Source organism: Rhineura floridana, chromosome 11 (assembly GCF_030035675.1).
Source record: "Rhineura floridana isolate rRhiFlo1 chromosome 11, rRhiFlo1.hap2, whole genome shotgun sequence".
In the NCBI taxonomy this organism is placed as follows: Eukaryota; Metazoa; Chordata; class Lepidosauria; order Squamata; family Rhineuridae; genus Rhineura; species Rhineura floridana.
The window spans coordinates 43487259-43512453 of record NC_084490.1 but is presented as its reverse complement, the minus strand read 5'-3'; the positions used below and the strand labels follow the sequence as shown (position 1 = coordinate 43512453).

The 25195-nt window shown below is 40.0% G+C and overlaps 1 protein-coding gene across 1 annotated transcript in view; it reads right to left on the bottom strand.

The window, feature by feature from the left end:
- The window catches only part of B4GALNT2 (beta-1,4-N-acetyl-galactosaminyltransferase 2 (SID blood group)), a 32545-nt gene extending 7726 nt beyond the window's left edge, over positions 1 to 24819 (bottom strand). The window contains exons 1-7 of the mRNA XM_061592107.1: positions 24785 to 24819; positions 22703 to 22867; positions 7998 to 8135; positions 6987 to 7093; positions 5802 to 5839; positions 3698 to 3878; positions 1030 to 1116 (exon numbers count right to left, since the gene is read on the bottom strand). Of these exons, the coding sequence (XP_061448091.1) occupies positions 1030 to 1116; positions 3698 to 3878; positions 5802 to 5839; positions 6987 to 7093; positions 7998 to 8135; positions 22703 to 22867; positions 24785 to 24819 (751 nt within the window). The remainder of the gene's footprint in view (positions 1 to 1029; positions 1117 to 3697; positions 3879 to 5801; positions 5840 to 6986; positions 7094 to 7997; positions 8136 to 22702; positions 22868 to 24784) is intronic.
- Positions 24820 to 25195: the final 376 nt, after the last annotated feature.

Below are 25195 nucleotides of genomic sequence, written 5' to 3'. Positions count from 1 at the left end.
GCTCCTGGTCATCTGCCCTACAAGTCCAATGGGCACCTGCCACCACTGACTCTAGGAGTCTAGTAATGAGCCTCACATCCAAGTACAAACATTTCCTACCACAGTCTACAGTAGGCCTCTTCTTATGAAGGTCCTGTTCCTGGGCTGCTATTCTCACTCTGGGTGCCTACTTAGGTGTAGTAAAGGCCGCCTTCCACAGAAGTGGTGTAATTGCTCTTACCCTACCATACAATGTTTGCGGCTGCTTTGTAGGGTTCAATTTGATCTCTCAACATAAATTTCTTTAGGACAGGGTGGGCAGACTTCAGACCAGCATGATCTATTTTGTTTTTTTTACTAGAACCCCAAGATCCACCAACCAGAGGCAGGTACAAAAGATACCCACCTGGGATTAAAGAATGCTGAACTCAGGAATGTGTTTTGAGTACCAGAACAGAGTTCACGGTCGTTCTACAGAAAAATCCATTACAGGTTCTTCATTTCAGCAGTCTGGGATGGGGAAGTGTTTTATTTTTGCCATTCTTAAAATTAGGAGTTGAAAATCCTTGCTGATTGGCTTAGAATCATCCAAAGATCTACAACAGGGATGAGGAACCTCAGACCCAGGGGGCAATGTGGCCCTCCAGGTCTCTCTAACTGGTCCCCAGGACTCTCCCCAAGCCACAGACTCTTCTTTGCCACATTCCTCACCAGCCCTCCTTTGCACCCTCCATGAATATTTTTGCCTGGCCAGAACATGACTAATGCCTCTTGCTTTTCTGGATGGAGGACAGCGAAGTGTGTATAGAAATTAGCCTACTGTACAAAGGTAAAATTCACATCTGCCTGCTAGCCCCAGCCACCATTGGCACTTGGGCCCAAAGAAGATTGCACCAAAGGAAATGTGGCCCTTGGGCTGAAAAAGGTTCACCCACCCCAATCTACAAGTAAGATGTGGCTCTACCTTCTGCCCATCTCTGTTAATAGAGAGCTAATGAATATGTTCTGTTGTCATGGGTGTTGCTATCTGAACGTGTGTCCAAAGCTCACCTGATCCTGGGTCAAACAGCTTAGGGAGGCCTGGCTGTCGGATGGTCACAGGAAACCTAACATGATGAGTTCCTATTGTAAATTTCACTGGAAAGCAATCAAAGGTAGGTGGTTAGTTGCCAGTTTCATGGCTTCCACAGTTCAAACAATCCCTGGTCCATCAGCCACACCTCCTTCACGGGAACTTACAGCAGAACCTTACAACTGCTGGGAGACCACCCACACTTCTGTTGGCAAAGTCTCTTATCAGACAATGCCCATATTTTCCTAAATGTTTCTGTTCATAGCTTCAAAGTGTTGGAAATCTGACAGTGCAACTCAGTTTGAAGTGGGGGTGGGGAGGCAGGGATTGCATGCTACAAGGAGAGTGGAGAGATAGAGAGAAGTCCTCCTAGATTCCTAGACAGTTCTGCCCACTCTCACATAAACTGACCTTTCCTTCCAGGTGTAAACTGATATTCTCAAAGGAAACTTTATATCCTTTCCTGCTCTTCCTCTGATCTAAGTCTTCCTTTGTTCTTCTTGCCAGCATAGCTCTCTAAGGTGAAACACAGATGCAGCAGATGTCTCTTCTACAGCATATCCTATCTAGTTAGTTAGTCTTTTCTATCCAAATACATTTCCTAAAAAAAGAATTAGTTTGTTATTTTCCCCTATACCAGTGTAATTTCTACCAAGCTAAAGTGTAGCTATTGCTTAGTGTTTACTGCATGTGCTTAATTCTGCAAAATACAATTATAATCCATAGATCCTAACACAAAGATTGTAAAGCTTGCTTTTTAAAAAAAGGAAAGCAACATTCACATTCCTTGGAAGCTTAATATTTAACAGAGAGGGCTGGAGGGAGGGAGGATTATTTGGGGCACAGATGGACAGCTTAGAGTCCAAACACATCAGCAGGACCTCAACTCCTGTTCAGCCTGAGCCAGCATGGCCAGTGGTTAGGTATTATAGGAATTGTAGCCAAGCAACATCTGGAAGGCCACAGGTCCCCCATCCATGCCCCCTGGTCTGTTTGTACCTATATTTTCAAAGCAGTGGCAATTGCCTCAACATAAAATCCAGAAATTAAAGTTTACTCAAAAGTGAGATTGTTACTATTTATAGGCTTTATATCCTGCTTTCAAGGTAGCATACAACACATCAATCAAAACCAATAAAGAAGAAAAACAAAGATCAAATATAACACTAAGATAAGAACAGCAGAGCTAGGAGATAACAGCAACGAAGTAACCCTTGAAAGGCGTATTAATCATTAAATAATCATTGAAAGCACAAGTTAACAAAAGAGACGTCACCTGGTGCCTAAAAGAACAGATGCCACTAGACAAAAAGCATTCTGGGCAGAGAGCACCATCACAAAGGCCCTTTCTTCAGTAGCCACCTGCCTGGCCTCAGAAAGGGGGACAATGGACCTGATGCAGATCTGAATTAACAAGCAGGATTGTGTAGTAGAACAGCCTTTACCAACCTGGTGCCCTCCAGATATTTTGGACTACCCACTACCATCAGCCCCAGCCAGCGCAGGCATATTGGCTGGAGTTAATGGGAGTTGTAGCCCCAAACATCCGCAGGATCCCCTGTTGGCAAAGGCTATGGACCAAAGCCATTTAGACTTCTTCTCTTCCCTTTTTGTTTTGCCTTCCATGATGGAGAAGCATAGCACAAGTGCCTCACGGATGCCTTGTGCTGCACACTTTATATTCCATCCCTTAAGGTAACACAATTGCAGGGTGGTTCCCAATATTGTCAAATCTAAAAACAATACTACCAAAACAATGAAACCAACACCACAACATGGTGAGAAACAGCACTTTGAATTGAGCCTGGAAATTGGCTGGGATGGGGGACAGTGCATCAGGGAAGGAGATTGCCTTTATTTGGACCCAGGATGACAGGGTAGGTGGCTATTTATATTAGGGAGAAACCCTCCAATTGGGCCATTTCACGCCAATACCAATGTAATTCTTTTCAAGCAGGGATGGGGAACCAATGGTCTTGCAAACGTTGCTGGATTCCAAATCTCATCAGCTTCAGCCAGTGTGGCCAAAAGTCAAGGATGATGAGCACTGTAATGCAGCAACATCTGGACAGCCACAGGTTCCCCATCCATGCATTTGCAGTCCAGGCATAATGCACTGATTACATTGTATTTTATTCTCTGGCAGCCATTGCAATCATTAATATACTGTTATAGGCAGCTGCCTTATACCAGTTTAGACTATTTGCTCTTATAACACTTTTAGGGGATGCCAGGGATTGAACCTTGGACCAACGGCATACAAAGCATGTGCTTCCTCACTGAGTCACAATCATAGCCTGGCTTTGACGTTTAGAGGCTGTATGTTTTAGTCAGTCTTCTCAAATGCCCTTTTTGATTGGGCAACAGTGTTCTTCTGTGAGTTTTTTGTTACTCCCCCCAAGGTCTTAAAAATGAATAGAATCCGCCATTTTCAAAATCACAAAGATGGTGTGCAGTTTAATGATTTTAACAAGAAATAAAACGAGGGCCAAAAGGATAAGAATTAGTTGCCTTCAGCTCCTAACATTACAGCACTCTCTTTCAAGCATTCCAAGGAAAAATGGCCATCAACTACCGCTTAAACTTCCTGCAGTAATTCTAACACCAGAGCTTAGAGGGGGTCAAGTCAAAGAGCAACTAACTCACCCATATCCACTACATCGAGCAGGTACTCTGTACTAGTGTATGTGATGTGTTCCAGTATGTAATTTAGCAGCTCCACATGGGAAGTTGAGATTATCAGCTTTTTCTCCCCTCGCCCATGCACAACATCTTCAGCTACATCAACAAGGGTGTTCAGAGCACCAAATGATGTCTGTAGAATCACCTAGAGGTTTTTTTCCAAAAAAAAAAGACAAAAAAAGAAAACCTCTCTTAGGAGCAAATAAAATTCAGTTCTTCACCTAAACCAGATTACACACAAACCTAGGCCCCATCTGCACAATATATTTAGAGCAATATTATATCACTTTTAAAAAGTCGTGTCTTTCCTCAAAGAATCCTAGGAACTGTCGTTTGTAAAGGATGCCAAGAGCTGTTAGGAGACCCTATTCCTCCTCACAGAGATACAATTCCCAGAGTTGTGTGGACAAAGGGATTGACTGCTATACCACTCTTGGAACTGTAGCTCTGTGAGTAATATAGAGGCCTCCTAACAACTCTTAAGACCTTTTCCAAACTACATTTCTTACGATGCTTTGGGGGAAGTCATGGCTGTTAAAAGCGGTATGATGCTCCTTTAAATGTACAGTGCAGATGGGGCTTCATTGGCACAAATGGGAGGTAAACAGAGGATCTGAAATTAGGGCTGTGAAAGGAGATGAAAGCTTTGCAGGGCAAGCTTTATGGGGTGCAGGCTTACCAGTGGCGGTGTGTTTCCATGCGGGGGGGTGTTTTTGTTGTGCTCCACCTCTCTGTAGCATCAGTACTGTGTGCTGCTGGCACCATGTTTAATTTCCCCAAGTGCCTCTGGAACAAGGACTCTCTCCATGCAAAGCAGATGCTCTACCATCAAGCTATGGACCCTTCTCCCAGCGCGTGACATTTCCTCACAAATTTTCAAGGACTATCTTCATAAACTCAAGACTGAAGAATGGTGTGTGTACGTGCGTGCATTTTTTAATTAAAGCTGAATTCTTCACCAGAATACCAATTTCTGATTATGCATGGATGACACACAGCCCAGATTCTACTGTGGTGGCCAGAGGTTTTCGACGAGAGCTTCAACTCTGGTCCAGCTGGGATTTGGCCTCATGATGGTGGAAACCTTACCAAACACTCAACAATGCTGTGTCATTAAATGCTTCCAACCTAAACGTAGATGCAAGGCAGTCCCTACTGGGCACACCTTATGCACGCTTTCCCCAACATATGCATTTTTTGTGAACACCGTTTTGCGAACTGCGTTGCACGATTCAAATAAGGGTGAATTTCGGAGGATAGCTGTGTTTCAGTTCTCATATTTTGGAAAGTGCAAATCTGAAACGTGAACTGAATCGAATTTCTTGCCCATCCCTGCAGTCCAAACAGCTAGATGGACCAAAGGCAGCTTCCTATGTTCTTAGGTGCTTCCAGAGCTCCTAGCTAGAGCTCCCTCTTCTCCCCCACAAAACTGCTGCTTCCCCTACCCCATACACACAGCACTACCATCATTCCCCTTTCCCTAGCTGGGGCAGCGGAAGGAAGGGTACATCGTCTTTCAATGGTTTTTCTTTTCCAAAGCCTTCAGAGGGTTCTCTGACTATCTTCTAGCCATTAGATCCTATTAAGGAAATGTCCACCAGTCATTCTGGGCCATTTAAAAGAAGCACTTCACCTGACAGGTCAGCCCAGCAGTCTGGCAGAGCAAGAGCCAAGTCTGGGCAAGGTTGGCAGAGAGAAGCCAAATGTACTACAAATCCAGTATGTTTCCCTGAGCAAACCCCATTTAAAATGTAAACAGGAGCTACTCAAGATTGATATCTTTTCTTAAAATAGAGGAAAGAGAAGATTTCCTTCCTCGAGCACTAAAATTGTTTGGACTGGCACAGATGCCTGCTCCTCTTGGGAAACATTCAAGAACCACCCAGCTTTCAGAGCCTGAGAATTTGGATTTTTTATTGTCTTGCTTGTTCCATGCTTGTCAAGAGAAAGCAAGTCAGTCAACATGGCCTATTTCTTCTGTCATGCCTTGCCTATTTCTTCTCTGTCACATCACCTTGAGAAGCCAGAATGGCACCACATAATTAACTTGATGAAAACACCAAGTTACCTGGAGATTTTCTGTACTTGTTCCATGGAAACCAAGCCCTTCAAGAACAAAAGCAAAACAAGAAATTTTTAACTTGGGGGACAATAAATAAGTAGCATGGCACAATACTCTTTTGTTTTGTAAAAGTGCAACAAAGCTTGATTTACAGAGTTGGCTGCAATACTCTCCCAAGAAAGGCTCCAGTGGGCCAAAACCAGCCCACTGAGCGGCCTTCCTGTACCCCACTCTTTCAACTAACTTCGTCCCCACTTTTCACTACACTTGTTTCTCCCAGCTGACAAGGCAAAAGGGGGGATTAGGGAAAGGATGTAAGCTACACTACACATTTAAAGCGCTCTTATATCACTTTAACAGTCAAGACTTCCCACAAAGACTCCTGAGAACTGTAGTTTGTTCAGGGCACAGTTCAGAATTGTTAGGAGACCCCTATTTCCCCTCACAGAGCTACAATTCCCAGAGTTCCCTGGGAAGAGGGGTAAATGGTTAAACTACTTTGGGAGTTGTAGCTCTGAGGGGAACAGAGCTACAACTCCCAAAGTTGTAGCTATAGCCAATTATGGATTGCAAACCCAATTAATTGTTTTTAAAAGACAGAGAGAGATTTCATTCAACCAGGCTCTCTGACCCTGAAGCCCTGCCTCTTATGCAGAAGCAGTTTATGAGATAAATGCATTCTGCACATGCTCAGATTCCATATTGCTTGACATATGCCAAAAGATCCCATAAATGACCTAAGCTCTAGGCACTCTTTGGAAAGAAGGTGTCTAGAAGTTTGAAAAAAATCAATTGTTGGAGTGCAATGAACATGGCCTTCTGATTAAAGAGTACCTGAATACCACCTTTCATGTTCCCTTTGAACTGCTAGTGTTGTAGCCCTATAATTCTTCACTCTTGCTTCAGTTTGCCAACAGTAGCGACTGTGGGCTTCATAACCACCATGAGGACCTGAAACTGGACACCAAACTCAGGGCTTCATGAAATATGTTTATTCAAGATTAACAAAGATACCCCAGCAATGGGCACCCTGGCCAAGGTCTCCTTAAATTACCAGGCAGCATCTAGTGAAAAATTTAAGCAGTTGAGTTAGAGGTTCTGCTTTAAAGAGCCAGATAAAGTCTTTGGTCAGTAAGTTTCCGTAACTGTTTAATTTTTCTGGTTGTCATTTCACTATTGCTATTAACATACCTGGAATCACAACGGTGTGCAAAGGCATTACCTCAGCCCCTTGAATGGGGTAGCTCAAAGGAGTGTTTGGCTGAGCAATAACAATGTCTTTTGTCTCAAGGGGATACCTAGGTCAAAGAAAGACAGGATATGAAGAGTCTTAAAAAGCCACGTTGAGAGAGGGAAATCAGAGGTGTAGGAAAATAATCTGTAAAAAAATTAACACACTCATCCCAAATATACACTTTAAACTATGCCTTCTTTCAGAAGAATCTTAAATAAAAAAATAGGCATTTAAAACTTGGCTTCTCTGGGAGAATTACTTTTAAGATTGGAACAATGTCAAAATGCCGTGAATAAGTTCAAACAAACATCACAACATAGAAAGCTCTTTATGTGTGTAAGTTTCACAGAATTTTCCTCAGGCATTGGTGGGCGAGGGGGGGAGGAAGGGAACAAAAATATGATGTTGGTACAGACAGATTATTTCAGGAAACTCTTTGCAGGATAGTTTCTATCTGGGGGCGGGCAAAGGATCTCAGATGGCATCAGGTTGGGACAAAAAAGCAATGGACTCAATTTTAATTCAGTTAAACAGTAATTTACATATTTTTGTAAGTCAGAAAGCAGGCACAAAGCTGGAGGTAATACCTAGTGCAGCCTTTCCCAACCAGTGTGCCTCCAGATGTTGTTGGACCACAATTCCCATCTTTCCTGACTATTGGCAATGCTGGCTGAGGCTGATGGGAGTTGTGGTCCAACAACATATGGAGGCACACTGGTTGGGAAAGGCTGGTCTAATCAAAGGATGGAGAACCTGTGGCTCTCCAGATGTGGTAGGATTACAGCTCCCATCATCCTTGACTATTAGTCATGCTGGTTGGGGCTGATGGGAGCTAGAGTTCAACAACATTAGGGGGGCACAGGTTCCCTATCCCTGGTCTAATCCATCAAGACATTCACATTGATTCTAGTTTTGTTATATAGTTTTTAAGAGATGTGGGTCAGTTCACTGGGGTAGATTAAGGTTACCTTCTCAGATAATCTCTGAATTCCTTTTCACGTCTTTCTGTGACAGAGGCGAGTTTATCTTTATCAATATAATTATCCAGCTGATAGACTGTCAGCTTGTTGGCTCTGACACACTCACAGTGATTCTTTGGTCCCAGCCTATGGGTGGGGGGGGGAAGGAAAGAGAAAAGGTTAAAGTTAAGGACTATTGATAAAGAATTTTGAAATGCAGTTTGCCAACCAATGTTTACAAAAATGCATATATTAGGGGAAAGTGTGCATAAAAATGAACATATGAGTAAAAATAACATGTTAAAATGCATTATATGATAAGAAATGGCTTGCAAAAATGTGTACTAGTTAAAACTCCCTACAAAAATGTATTTATTAGGAGAAATTTGCACTATAATGATAGAGAATTTTCATGAGGATTTTTTCAAGTCGCAAATTGCTGTACAAATGTGGAGAACTGAATTTAAGATTGGAAAGATGAGAAACTGAGAGAACCAAAATTGACAGATCTTTCCATCCCTAATCTGCATAAAAGGGTTGACAGTCTGGAAGTGACCTTCCAAATTTATCATGGCATAAACATTTGTGAACCACAGTCTAAATAAGACTTTCCCAACCAGTGTGCCTCCAGATGTTGTTGGACCACAACTCTCATCAGCCTCAGCCATTGGCAATGCTGGCTGAGGCTGATGGGAGTTGTGGTCCAACAACATCTGGAGGCACACTGGTTGGGAAAGGCTGGTCTAAATCATCAGATGCATGAAATCCTTTCCCAAATTGCACGCCATATATTGTTATGGGTTTGGGGCTGAGATGGATAATTTCTGAGTCCCCCTCCAGCCTCTGATTTGGAGACTTGCGCCTGGGGGTGAGAAACCCGCTGTGCTGGTCAGATGAGTTCCTTTTGTTAATCTAATAGAGTGGCCAGGTGGGTTAATGGGTCTATCAGGTGCCCATCAACTGGTGAATGGGCCAGGGAGATCCTTTTGTCATTGAAACTCTTCAGGAGAGCGTCCCCCCCCTTCCTGGGGCCGAGGAAAGGTGTGTGTTTTTAGTGTGTCTGAGAAAGGCTGGGAACTGAAGGCAGGCAGAGAGACTGGCTCTGTGCACCATGGCTTTGGGGTGCCTCTTGTAACCGTGATGGAAAAGCTGGATATTGGACTGCTGATGCCTTGAATCCCTCCATCCTAAGCTCAGTTTGGAATGTGTGTAAATAAATAAACCATATTTCATGAATACACCACAGTCTCCGCTGACCTTCTTCCCAAGGAAACCAAACCCTGGGCGAGCGCAGGGACCCCTGGAAATCTCACTGCTTGGAGATTGGGATGGCGTGCAACAATATTCTCTCTCTCTCTACACACACACACACACCAGTGAAGGCTAGTCTGTTAGGGCAAGTGGGAAACTGCCCCAGTATACTAGTCTGGCCCTCAGCCAGCCCCCTCCTGTCTACCTCCTTCCTTACAACCAGGCCAGGGGGTGGCCCTGCCTGTCAGCATTCACCCCTTCCTTAGGCTGCAATCCTATGTCTACTCAGAAGTAAGCTCTATTGAGTTCAATGGGATTTACCCCCAGGTAAGTGTGTATTGGATTGCAGCCTTAGCTTCAGTGTTGCATCTTGTAGAACTCTGCAGGAAGGAGGATGGGGACAACAACAGAGTTAGTTGGCTCTGCTTGTCCTTGGCTCTACCTCCCCCTATAGCTGGGGTCCCTGACTTCTGCCCCATCAGTCCCAATGGGGACCAGCCAACACTGACACATGCACAGGGGTGTGTGTGATTGTAAACAGTGATGTCAGAAGGAAAATGCAATGTATTATAAAATTAATCTTATATTAATTGATACACTACATATTGTTTCAGCCAATTTGTTTGAGGGGCTTACATTAAAAGCACATGTTTAAATTAAGCTATATATATTCTGAAACTTAGCTCCATGTTTTCTCCTTGGCAAGGAAGTGAGTGAACTGTGACCATTGTTTAGTAATCCTGTTACCATTTTTCCTTTATGGTCATTTTAGAGGTTTTTTACTTACTACCCTTTACTCCGTTTATGAAGGTCACAAAACAAGCCCTGATCAAAGAGGTACAGTTACACAATTCCCTTTCCTCAAGTTGCCAGGCTAGTTCTTATAAGTATTGTTTTTTACTCTTCCCAACTTGCTTTTCTACATTCCTGAGTACCACATGGTAGCCAAATTTTGTTTGCCATTTTGCCGTATCCTGTTTTGTTTTAATACTGACATTTTGAACAATTGCTTTGGCTAGCGTAAGTTGCAAGCCCTCCTGATGCATCCAGACTGGCAGTTAAAAATTTTTTTACAAGGTGGTGGAACAACCTGGATTGCGTTTTGTGATCGTTTGTGCTACATTTTCTTTCTCCATCCCCAGCTCATCCACTAAACAGGTGCACATTTTTGTTCCATTAGTATGGGCACTTAAACTTCACTTAGCCTTTGTTTCACCCCTCTCATCCTTTTTTACGGGAACCTTTTGGGTTTTTTTGTTTTAATCATTAGTTTGTGAAATGTCACCAAGAGTCACCTTGCTAACCTGGCTACTAAAGATGTTAGAACCAAGCTACTTCACAATCCCAATTAAAGGACCTCCACATTTTTTTCAATGCATCAGTTGTAAATAGCATTATACACAGACGTATTAGATAACATAAAATAAAAAATATCAAGACATGCAACTTTTTATACAAAAATTTATTATGTAGGAATAAAACAAAACTAGTTACAGTATATAATCTATAAACTATATACTATAAACTAGATTGTACACTTGGAGGTTAATAGAAGATGTGTAATTTCTAACAAACTGGTTCCAATATTGGTCTTCATTCCTTTATTCACTTGCACAAAAAGTATTAATTTAACCATAAACACAAAATTCCATATTCACTTCCCTCCCACAGCCACTTTTTTTTTTACAGTAGAATTATTATTATGATTATACATGATGGTAACTCTGTTGATAGGGTGAATCGTATCTTTGCTATATGTCAGAAAACACATAAATTGAACTACATATAATGATCTTCTCCAACAGAACTTAAAATTTAGTTTCCAAGAAGTTTTGGCTAAAGGAACAATTCCATCAAATATGAAAAAGCCACCTTTTTAACCTTTACAGCACACTTTAGGTATTATTGGAAGTTACTTTTTTGAACTACAACTCCCATCAGCCCAATCCAGTGGCCATGCTGATGGGAGTTGTAGTTTAAAAAAAGTAACTTTTCCAAGCTCTGATTTATAACAATGTAGTTATTTATAAAATCCTGAGTTACACACCATGTCACCAACATTTTAAAGAGACTCTCCACGATACTTATATTCAAAGAACAATTATGATTTTTGTTTCACAGAACTTCCCAAGCCTTCAGAGGCAGGTCAAGAGTGCAAAATCACTCTAATCTTTCATCTGGTCCATTTCACGTTCAAGTTCCAGAAGTAATGTGTATAATGCAGAGCTTGGAAAAGTTACTTTTTTTGAACTACAACTCCCATCAGCCCCAGCCAGCATGGCCAATGGATTGGGCTGATGGGAGTTGTAGTTCAAAAAAGTAAATTTTTTAAGCTCTGGTATAATATAAACAAAAGGCGATTCATATTATTGAGTAATATTTTCTCAAAGGCAGTTTCCGCTCTTATTTGTGTATTATGTGTTAAAAATGCATTCAAAATTGGGGAGGGAGGGAGAGAAGAAACCAAATAGGATTAAAGTTTCAACCCTATGCATGCAGTGTGCCCAATGCATCCTATTTTTCAGTACTCTGTTTGAAGGGCTTCTGACCCAAGTGAGGTTTAACGACAATAGAGCAGTAAGGGGGGGGGGTTGATATTTATTTATAAAAATAGTTATAGACTTCCCACTCATGAAATAGTGAAATGTAAGGTTACCATAAAAACAATACAAAATCATAAAACATGACTGGCTCATCTTGAAAAAGTGTAAATGACTTTATAGGCTGTTGGCATAAAAAGGTCTTCAAACAACACCTAAAAGTTAACAAGGATGCCTGCTGAATCTCTGCTGGAAGAGTATTCCACAGCATGGGACTGCCAAGATTAAATCCCAGATTTCTAACTGAAGCCAGCTGGGCTTCTGAAACAAAGTAGACAACCAACAGCACTCCTCCACATGATCTCAGTGACTGAGCTGGAATATAAAGCTCAGGTAGTCCTTAAGGTATTCTAGACCCAAGTTGTTCAGGGCTTTGCATATTAAAAGAAGAACCTGGTGCAGTGGTGTACAGGCAGCTGGTGCAGGTGTTTTAACCCATCAACAATTTGCACCAGGTCCACACACCAGACAGCCAGTGTAATGTAGTAGTTAAGGTGATGGACTACGACTTGGTAGACCAGGGTTCGAATCCCCACACAGCCATGAAGCTCACTGGGTGACCTTGGGCCACTCACTGCCTCTCAGCCTCAGAGGAAGGCAATGGTAAACCCTCTCTGAATACTGCTTACCATGAAAACCCTGTTCATAGGGTCACCATAAATCAGAATCAACTTGAAGGCAGTCCTTTTCCAGACACCAGACTAGGCAGACACACTGGTCACAGTTTTCCCCACAACATTTGTATTACTCTGTCAGGTACAACAATTCCTAATTTTGCATCTATACATATAGATCAGCATGTGCAAGTGCAATTTTTACACAAATCTGACTTTTATCCTCTTTTTTGGAGATGCTTAAGTGTTAATTCTATATGCATGCTACTTGGGACAAGTTGGGAGTATGAATTACTGTAGTCAGTGGGAGTTGCTTGCTTCTAAGCTAACTTGTATTGGACTGCTCTGCAAGTCCATTTACAGTGCCCTCCCATATATGACTACTTAGAAGAAACCCCATTGGGGTTCGATAGGATTGCAGTCTTTATTTTTTAACTAAGGATGGAGGAGAAATTTGATTCAGTTTGCATTTAAAACCTAATCAAATTTGCACTTTCCTGAACAATGGGAACTGGAACACAGCCATCCCTGGAAATTTGCACTTATCTGAATTCTGTGATGCAGTTTTCCAACCAATGTTTACTAAAATGCATACATTAGGGAAAAGTGTACATATGAATGATATTAGTGAAAAACATAAAAATGTACTATATTTTAGGAAAATTGCTTGCAAAAATGTGTGCATTAGTCACTAGATGGGATTTATGCAATAAGCCACAAAACGTCTACAGAAACCATGTTCCAATACCTGTTCCGGCCTATAGTACATTTTTCTGGAAAACCGCCCAGAATGGCAACTTCCCAAATAAGCCACACCTACCAAATTCACCAGCCACACATGACTAGAAGGGATTGATGCAATAAGCCACAAAACTGCTATGACGACACAAATAAACAAATATAAGTATAAAGAGTAGTTCATAGAATCATCGAATAGTAGAGTTGGAAGGGGCCTATAAGGCCATAGAGTTCATTCTTCTAAAAATATTTTAGTAATTAGGAACCCCTAGATGACAGTGTCAATTAGCCAGACAAATGAAAATAAAGCTGCTGAAAAAGAAAGGCAATTATCATCCTTTGCCTTTGATCATAAGCAAGAAGCCCCCTATTTTTCAAGGAAGCTGATGGAAAGAAATTAGCATGTCCCATAGGAATCCATGACAGGCTATCCACACATGAGAAACGCAACCATACATAGAGTCTTGACCAATGCAAATGACATGAAGTAGCTTCTAAATCAAAACTGGCTAGTTGACACTGTTATCGAGGGGTTCCTAATTTCTAGAACAAGTCTAGAGACTGTTACAAGTACAGATGTTTATATGTGTCTCTTCAGCCCATTTATTATGTGGTCTATGGAATTACCGGGGTACACAACAAGTGTTCATAACTTTGGCACAAACTTGGATGTTGTGGTAAAGGTCATCCAGCTTATCCCCACCAATATACACTGTTCTCATTGGATATTAATGATTGCATTCTTCAAGTGGAAAATTATTCTTTATCTTGATTCCAAACATGACAACTTCACCAAGTATACCAATATGCAGTTTTGTGGCTTATTGGATGAATAGAAAAGAAGAAAGGCCACACATGTGTCACCACCAGAATTAGTTACTTTTATGAAAAACTAGTATGAATGTATGGGCAAGGCTTATGGTGTCTTTATATTATTTGCTTTGTATACAGGCAAAGTGTAATAAAGGGAACACTCCCATATGCAAAGTCTGTGTCATATGTTGGTCACATCCTCCTTACCATACACTGAGAGCATGATTCTACCACCTTAACAGTCATGGAGAATCCTGGGAACTGTAGTTTGTTAAGGGTGTTGACTTCACAGAGCTACAACCCCCAGCACACTTAAACTACCATTCCCAGGGTTCTCCATGACTGTTACCAAGTGGCATAATCATGCTTTAAATATATGGTGTTGATGTGACCTCTCTGAAAGCAGCTTGGTTACAAGACCAGACAAAATCACCAGCTGTGTCCCCTGGAAAATCCTCCAGAGCATTCAGGAACCAACCAGGTTCTATTAGTCTTCAGGAGTGGGCCATCCAAATCGGTCCCCCACTTCTGTGGTGTTTGGCTGCTGCCAAAAGTCCAAACTTCACCAGGAAGTGGTCTGACCAAGACGAAAGGGTTAAGACTTCCCCCATATCCAGACCACCACTCTCTTCACTGGGAGCAAAAACTAAATCCAGGGTTTGCCCTGCTCTGTCCATTGGGCAAATGACAATCTGAGACAGCCCCACAGCTGCCATGGAGACCACAAAAATGAGCCAGCTCCAAGACATCCTTGACATGGATATTGAAGTTGCTCATAACAAGAGTCCTAGGTTCCTCCAAAACCACACCAGAGGCAGCCTCGGCCAGCTCACTCAGGAAGACTATTGAGCTATACATAAACAGTATCCCCAACCTGACTCCATGACCCCACACCAGATGTAGACCCTCGGGTTCAGCTCCTAAACTGAGAGGATCCCTAGTGAAAGAGAGTGAACTATGGCAACACCTCCCGCCAACCATCTGTCCTGGACTGGTGTTAAACCAAGAACCCAGGTGGGAAGAACTGTGTCAGGTAAGGCCCACTCAGCTCCACACTCCCAGGTTTCAGTTATGCAGACCACCAGGTCAACCTATTCATCCATGATAAGATCATGGATCAACACAGTCTGATTATGAACCATTAAATAACAACAGACCACGGGGCACAGTGGATGAATCTCCAGTGATAACACACAGTGATACTCCACAAGGCGGTCAGAGTGAACACAAGGATCTGTAAGTCTCCCTCCAATCCACCCCCACCTCAGCCCCCAACTCCTGGAACAGTTGATATCTATGAGCCCTCCAGATAATCTCTTCCTTCCAGGCATATCTTCAAAGCCCTCTTCCCCTCCACACGTACACCACTCCAGGCACTCACAAAAATCACATTGCAGGCAGAGACAGGAACCAGACACTAGCAGTCATATCAGCACATGAATGCCAGGTGAGAACACCCAGGTCTCACCTGGAAAGCAATCAAACTCTCCCCGGTTTCTTACCCAGGTGTACTAACTGTTGGGATAAGCAAGCTTGCATGCCTTTTAATAGGGAGATGTTCCTTCTAGCCAGAATTTGGGGACACCTCTATGCTTGTTTACTTTGATGTAACTTCCTATTTATAGGTGCTAATTCCCTTCTTCTCTTCCTCTTAAGATATTGTGTTCTCTTATTAGCATAATTCTCCATTAGCCACAGGAGAGAGAAGCATCTACAGGCTTCTCTCCCAGATGATCCCAATCATGGACTAAATCTACTACCTACTTTTATCTTTTCTCTCCAAGCTAGAGCCTGTTTCCTCAACATACTTAAGGTTGTGAGTAAACATTCTTCATACTTTTTACCAAAGAAGACTGTCTCTGTTTTTTTATTCAGCTAGTCTGCATGAGGGGAAGGTGGGCTGGTTAATTCTCATTCCGCTGGTTAATTCTCATTCCGCTTTTGCAAAATATATACTCTGCTAAGAAATAGAACTACAAAAGCCACTAGGTGGCGACCATCGGAGCAACAGGGTGAGCTGTGAGCTCTGCTAACCCTGCAGCCTTTTCTTCGAAAAAAGCCTTGACACAAAATCCAAAACTCCTCTTAAAAATATCTGATGGAACCAGGAATATCTCCTGCAGAGTTAGATCAACAGCAGTACTTCTTATCTTGACAAAACAACCTCTCGCTGGACACATCGTGAATCAAAGCAACCTGAAAACCTTAAAATGGCAGCGAAAACATCATCAAAAAGTGAGTTAATGCAGCCCTTAATCCCTGACTCAGAGCAAGACCCAGCTACAAGCCTCCTCTCTACGCAAATTGCCTCCTTACAAAGTTCACTATTTCAAAAATGGGACGATAGCTTTAAAATCTTAGATGAAAAAATCTCATCCTTGGCAACCAAAATGGCCGACGTTGCTAAAACTGCAGATGAGGCCTTAGATTTAAGCACTCAACACACAGAGGTGATCAAACATATTATTCTCAATCAAAAAGAAATATTAACCCACGTCGATGACCAGGAAAATTGAAGCCATCGCCAGAATTTAAGAGTGCGTGGGATTAAGGCATGGACTGATAATAAAAATATTATTCAGGCTTTAATATCTTGGTGGTCAGCAACCATGCCAGAAGCAGGCATTATTGCATCAGACATAGAACGCGCACACAGAAGCCTGGGTCCTCGCCCAAAAAATAATGCCCCTCCTAGAGACATTATAATTGTATTTTATAATTTCGCAAAAAAAGAAGAACTGCTTAAAATAGCACGTTCAAAAAATCAAATCGAATTCGAAGGCAGCCCCGTCTTATTTCTACAGGACCTGAGCACTGCAACACTGCAAAAACGTAAAGCATTTCGCCCTGCTACAGAACTACTAAGAAAAGAAGGCATTAAATATTGATGGGGCTTCCCATTTGCGCTAATAACAGAAATTGATGGCATTCAACATAAAGCATTAACTAAAAAAGACATGCTAAATTTACTGGCACTATTCAACATCAACTCTCCGTGGGATGAAGAAGAAACAGAATCAGATGAGCTGTTCAATATGTTACTGGACTGCGACAATTGGAAATCCTTCCCTCATACCATGAGACGCCGAAGACGTCCAAGAGTGGACACAGTCAGCAACTCAATGACTACGCAAAGAGCACTGAGATCCACATCTACAAGGAAAAAATGAACATTCACTGATGGAACACTACAAGAATCAACATACAAACAGATTTCTCAAGAACTAAATCACAAATTTCTAATACGCACAAAGGCTAAGTTGGTGCAATTTATCACAGGCCAGGGTTGGCAGAAACATAATGAGCTATTTAGTTAAAAGTTTTATCTATTTGCTACTATTCAAATTTATACTATTTTATTCTTCTCAGAGGTAATATACCTCAGAAATTCGACCGACTAATACAGGGCTGTCAATGACAACACCTGTAAGCAGAGTAAGTTTACTCTGTCTTCTATTAGTCAGGTACAGGGGCTACATGTTGGGAGGAAAGTTATGTTTTACTTGGGGTTCTCAGAGCTACACATTCAATATAAGTTATAATATATGGTTAAACACAGAAATGTTAAGATGGAAATGGTACAAAGATAAAGGATATTGATATATTCAGGTGATCAAAACAATCAATGTACTTATCTCTAATGGCTGAACTTAAAATATTAACTCTAAATGTGAGGGGCATGGGAGATGTAATCAAAAGACGGAGAGTTTCAGACTATATCAAAAGTCAACAACCCTCAATTATATTTCTTCAAGAAATATATAAACCAAAACCTAACTATCATCTTCTCCCACATAAATATTTTGGTAAGCAATTCCTAGCTACGGGAGGAAATCACTCAAGAGGAGTAGGAATTGTTTTTGCTAAAACATTAGACTTTCAGATTCAAAAACAACACATAGACCCAGAGGGCAGATATATATTCCTCTCAGGACTATTACAAAATCGTAATTACACTCTAGCTTCAATTTACTCTCCTAATACTAATCAGCTAAATTTTCTATCTAAAACACTCAAAAAACTTCAGAAATTTGCCACAGGTGAAGTTCTTATAAGCGGGGATTTAAACATGAGCGGTGACCCTATACTAGATAAAAGCATACAGCTACCAAAATCGCTTGCAAAAACGTCATCTCCCATGCAATCTCTACTACAAAAACACAGGTTAATAGATGCATGGCGCCACATAAATACTAATATCAAAGACTACACATATCAATCACTCAGATTTAAAACTTTTTTGAGACTAGACTACATCCTAGTATCCTCCACACTCCTTACTAATATCACCAAAGCAGAAATATACCCCAGATTGGTATCAGATCATGGTGCAGTAGGAGTAAATCTAAACACCCTAAAATACACTCCATACAACTCAATATGGAGATTTGATTCCTCCCTTTTTACTGATCGATTAGTCACTAACACACTACAAGAAAAATTAAAAGAATATTTTGAATTCAACACTACCCCTGACATTACGATGAACATTTTATGGGACGCAATGAAAGCAGCAATGAGAGGTCACTGTATAAATGAAATGGCCAAAAAGAAACGTCACACCGACCCAATTAAAACCCAATTATTAAAAGAAGTGGACAAACTAGAATCTCAACATAAACAAAATAATTCAGACATCACATTAGGAGAATTACAACAGAAAAAAAAGAATTAGAAGCTATAGATTCTACGAAAATAGCTAAATCACTCTGGTATACTAAACAAAAATACTATGAATGGGGAAATAAACATTCCAGATTACTAGCTCATGCTCTAAAATCACAATATACAGCCACTACAATTACAACAATTCCACATCAAGAGAACATGACCTCTGATATTAAAGAAATCAATAAATGCTTCATGGATTTTTATAATAAACTATATAATACCACACCTATCAAAACAGAGGAACTTCACAATTTTCTCCTTGACTTTTCCCCACCCACTCCTTCAGATGCTCAAAAAACACTTCTAAACCAAGATATAACAATAGAAGAGGTTTCTACAGCAATCAAACACCTCAAACACAATAAGGCACCTGGACCAGATGGCTTTAATAGCACATTTTATAAAATCTTCAAAGACATATTAACCCCACACCTCACACAATTATTTAATTATATCTGGTCAGGTGGAATTATCCCAGAAACCTGGAAAACATCACGTATAATAGTTATACCTAAACCAAATAAAGATAAATCAAAAGTGGAATCCTATCGCCCAATAAATCTTCTTAATCAAGATCAAAAATTATTTACTTCTATATTAGCAAACAGAATCAATTCAATGATAACTGATCTTGTTAATGTAGATCAAACAGGATTCATTAAAGGAAGACATATATCTGACCCCATCAGAAGACTGCTTAACATCATATATCACGCCAAAACAAACAAAAAACCATTAGGTATTTTATCCTTAGATATATACAAAGCCTTTGATTGTTTAAACTGGAACTACCTAATTAAAGTACTATATAAATATAAATTAGGAAATAGGATACTAAAAATGATTAACCGATTATATGACACCACTACTGCAGTAATTCGCACTAATAATTTGGATTCTGACCCCATAATAATACAAAGAGGAACGAAACAAGGATGTCCTCTCTCTCCATTACTATTTGCTCTGGCTCTGGAACCTCTAGCCATGAAATTACACGCACATGCTCAAATACAGGGTTATAAAATTAATAAAACTGACAAAGAACATCTATTAAATTTATATGCAGATGACATGACATTAATGTTAGGAAACCCATCACAATCAGCCTCAACACTTAAACTGATGCTTGAAACATTTACAGAAATATCTGGTCTTAAAATAAATTTCAACAAATCCTCTATAATGTTTTTTCATGTTGGCCCTCAAGACCAATTGATCACCCGCAAAATATTGGGAATTAATATATGTAACTGCTTTTAGATACCTGGGAGTCCTGATTCCCAAAAAATACATGAAAATTGTTTTATATTAATTATTACCCTTTAATACGAAAAATGAAACTAGATCTCAATAAATGGAAAAAACTCAATATAACCATACTAGGCCGAATAGCGACCGTTCGCATGAAAATAATCCCCAGATTTCTTTATTTATTTCAAGTACTCCCTATTCTTATCACACATACTACTATTCGCAAATGGCAAACCATGATAAATAACTTCATCTTTCAAAATAAAAGACCAAGATTAGCAATGACATCCTTTTACACACACACAAATTCTGGAGGTTGGGGTCTCCCGAATTTACATTTATATTACATAGCATTTCAACTTCACCAACTTAGCTTCATCATAATGAAATCAAACAAATCTTGGATTAGACTAGAAGAAAATATGTTATCGAAAGGCAAGATTTGGAATCTACCCTTCTTACTTATCAACCACAAATGGATTAAAACTATTAATAATCCATATACAAAATCCACATTCTCCATCTGGAAACAATGGCAATTAAAATTATCTTCAATATACTCCCCTTTAACTCCCTTACCTGCTTACCCGAAAGCAGGAGACGATTTCTTGAAAAAATATATAGAAATAGGAGAGGAGAAAAATTATTTTAGATTGAGGGATTTTTTTCCACAAGGTAACCCAATCACTATTCAACAACTAAAAATTGATATTCCATCTTGGAACTTAGATTGGTTACATACATACCAATTACAAACTATCTTAAAGGACCCTCAAATCAAAACATACGCTACTAAAAATATCACACAATTTGAAAAAATATTACTAGATAGTGGTCACTCTGGTAAAGGAATAGTTTCTAATTATATAAAATATTACTAGAAATTGATATGGGAAAACTGACAGGTCTGAAAAACCAATGGGAAAAAGATCTGGGATACCAACTAGAAACATCTGAATGGTCTTCAATTTTTCATTCTAAACACAACAAAACAATTTCTGCAACACATGAAGAAACTATGCTGAAAACAATTCACAGATGATATTATACACCAGTACAACTTTCTCGTATATCTTCATCAACATCCCCCTTATGTTGGAGAGGATGCAATCAGAAAGGAACATACTTCCATCTATGGTGGAGCTGCCCACAGATCAAAAAGTTTTGGACTTCAGTACATACCGAACTTAACAACATTACGAAAGAAAAAATACACTTAACACCGGAACTATTTTTATTATCTTTATTCAAAGATGAAAACAAAACATTAAAATCAAAACATCTGTTATGTAAACTACTCATAGCAGCAAGACTAACAGTATTACAACAATGGAAAAATCAAGATGGACTTAACCTGCAGATCTGGTTCAATAAAATATGGATGATAGCTATACTAGACAAAATCACGCTACATCTTCGATTTCTAAGAGGTGCAGCAAAACCGGAATTGTTTACGTCAGTATGGTGGAACTATATGGAATACACCTCACAACGAGACCTACATACCCAGCTTTCTTCATCTGCAAAAACTATCTGGTTTTCCTAAACAAATAATAATACTCCTACAATTTTAAACCATCTCATGATAATATTGTATTTAATTTTTACTCACTACCATAATCACCTATATACCAATACTTACAAATATACTTTCCATAACATAGCACATAAACCGAATCAGAACAGGAATTGGCTCTAAAGTGGGGGGAGGAGGGAGGGTATTAAAGTTAAATTGATGTATTTTTGTATCATTATATCATTCATGTTAAATTACTATAAAATCAATAAAAAACAACTTTTAAAAAAAATAGAACTACAAAACTGTTTCTATTTCATGTAAACCAAACACCAGCCCCACAGGACTGAATCAATCTCATACTCTGATCAGTCCTGGGATCACTGACATACATACTCTTTCTTTTCCTGATGAGGTACGTCTGGCGCCAACACTGATGTCTTTTCGGCGCCAGGTAAAGACCTTCCTATTCTCCCAGGCATTTTTAGCATTTTAATATTTTAGCATTTTAACATTTTTAGCATTTTAATATTAATACGCATTTTAGTATATGTTTAATTATGTTTTAATCCTTGAATAATTAATTTATTTTAACTGATGATATGCGGTTTAATTATATGTCGGATGTTTTCTTTTTTATATGTTGTGAACCACCCAGAGAGCTTCGGCTATGGGGCGGGATATAAATTTAATAAATAAATAAATAAGTGCAGGCATGAATATACAGCCCACCAACAGCACCAATACCACTCATTATCCCAGCATAAAACCAATAAACAGGGTGGTGCCCTTGTTCTAATCCCAAAGCGACAGCCCTATTGGTGTCACCCCTTCGGGATCAACCCAACAGGGTAAGGCATCCATGCTGCCGTGGCTGTTCTTATAACGCCCTTGGCCTCAGCTAGGTCCTCCCATGCAGCTCTTGGAGCTGCCTCCTCAAGCTGTAGGTGTTAAGAACCAGCGATTCAGCAGCTAGGAGAACAAAAATAGCTATCTAGTTAGCTTGCAATCAGCTGTAACTCCAAGTCCAACTGATCAGGACTCACAGAGACACAGGGGAAGGGAAAGTAATTTAAACAACCTATAAAAGCTCCCCTCAGTCCTGTGCTCCTTACCAGGAGTATTAGCATCTTTGGCTTAATCACACAGTTAAAACCAGTATTTCAACAGAAAGATTCAGAAGCAAGGGAGAGACAGGCTTCCTTTGTCTCATGCCTTTTAGAACTGCTTTTGTAAAAACGTCATGCTTGCAGAACTTACCAAATTCCATCAAACAAGAACATGGACTTGTATTTTTCTTCTGGCAAAAGCTTTAAGGACAATGGAGTTTCCCACTCCGTTGTAATTTTGGCTGGCCTCCCTTTCAGAATGGAGACGTAGAACACCACAGTTATAGTCAAGATTATCATGTAGATATACTTGTGTCTGTAGGAAAGCAGAGCATAGGATCAATGTCCAAACCAACTCAGTGTTTATTGTTCATCCACATGTTCTCATAATGCAACAGCAGCATTGGTTAGGACAACACTGCATAGAAGTAAGAAAAATTTCTTTTAATTAATTTTAATTCATTGAGTTATGTTTGTGGTTTAACAGGTAACAGTCACTGGCCGAGACTTGCCACAGCAGGTTTGAAGTTTGCCAAGAATGTCAAAATTCAACATTTTGAATTTCAGAACACTTTCAACCTTCACATTTGCAATTTGAATCACTCAGAGATGATTTAGAAACTACACGCTTTCTACATTTTTGCATAGGATGCTTTAATCTTGCTTTCAAAAACAAAATCTTTTTTTGATCTTTGCACTAGAGATGTGCATACCTAAATACCCATCCGCTTAGGTGTACACTTCATGCATCTGACACAGTAGGCTCACATCCATGAAAACATATGTCAGTTTTTAAAAGAAACCACAAAATCAGGGGTTCGTGGCGCAATAGACCAGTAAGTACCCTTCTTGAGTATTTTATTGCTTTTTTCTTGTACTTATACCCAGGGCTGTGGAGTCGGAGTCGGAAGCACTTTTGGGTGGAGTCGGAGTCAGTAGAAATGTACCGACTCCAACTCCGGCTTCAAAATAAAAACTTTCATAGGAATTTAGGAAAGTTTTCTTGTTCAGAAATTTTAATCAAATAAATATTTTTTTGTTCTATCAGTCTAACCTGATGATTCACCGCGTGGTGGTGATGAAATGCTTTGTGCTACCATTTTACTACGGTAAATTTGTTATTACTAGTTAATATACATTTGCCATTTATGAAGGAGTCAGAGTCAGGCAGTAGAAAAATAGAGGAGTCGGAGTTGAAGATTTGGCGTACCTGCTTATACCCCACCTTTCCCCCAAATAACTCAAAGTGGATTACTTTTTTTTTTTTTTGCTTCCCCATTTAATCCTCAAAACAATCCTGTGGGATAGATTAAGTTGAGAGATTATGACTAGCCTACGGTCACCCAGCAAGCTTCATGGCCAAGTGGGGATTTGAAGCTAGATCTCCCTCGTTCTGGTCTATCACTCCAGCTATTCCACCAGCTGTCAATTTGTTCTTGTGAATAACTATGTGTTATATTAGCAGGAGAGAATACCATTTGATTTCCCACCTCCAAAATGTCTTGACGTGACCCTCATAATTGAAGGAAAAAGGGTAATTGCACACATTATATTGTTTACAGGTACACAGACACGCTTGTTTATATCCAGAAATCTGTAACCTGCAAGCAGCATAATATGCATTTCTGATAGTATGTATGCGTGTGGTTTCTGGGTGTTGTGTACAGGGCCTCACCATCCTCCACTATTGACATTCAAAGGCAAAAATATTTTCCATTGTTTATTAACAAATAGAGGGGCACAAAGCGAGAGAACTGAAAGCAATTTCTACACATCTTGGAGGAATATTCATATAAAAAGCCAAAAAAAATAGTGGCAATTCTATGTTGCTGAGTTTCATAAACCGTCCTGTCTAGAAAATCCAGACAATATTAAAGTTAAACACTTACAAGGAGTGTCTGGAACTCTCTGCAATTCTAAATACTGTACCAAGAAAAATGGACCATACATATGAAAATCTCCAGGCAAACGGTACTGTTATCATCCACAGCCATTTCTAGGGGCTACTCTCAGTCAACCTTCAATTCCTTAGAGCTTCAGCTCTTAAGAAACAGCCCCACCCACACGCTATACAACATTTTGCAAATCTAAAGAGGCATTCCCCAAAATATTGCTTTTCATCTCAATTAAAATTCCAGTTCTAAGAGAGAAACTGGAGGCCTTTGATTTCTTTTTCCTTTATTTTTGTGCAATGGTTCCAAATACTAGCACAAGAATTTCAAAAGCCACTCACCTCCACAACTTCTGGAGAATCTGAAAAAGACCCATTTCCATTCAGAGGAACTCCCAACTGGACGAAGTAGATAAGCAAGTACCTATCAACTCCACCTACACAGGTGATCCATAGTCCATCCTTGCATTTAGTATTGAAATGTAAATTGCTCCACCCACCCCCATTCCGGCAGCTGCATGTAGCCACAGACGTAGCAGGTAATGAAGTTTGCACATCAGTCTGAGAGGTTTTCTCTTTTGTTGAGTCAATTCTTTGAATATCTTGGAGTCACTGTGGAATTCTCCCTTTCTGTTTGTAGTAACTAGAAAAGAATTTTCAGGGCACTCCCAGATTGTCAACATTTTCAGGTGAGATTCAGTCACAACCTGACAAATTCAGGTTGTACAATTAAACATTCTCGTTTCCAGCACT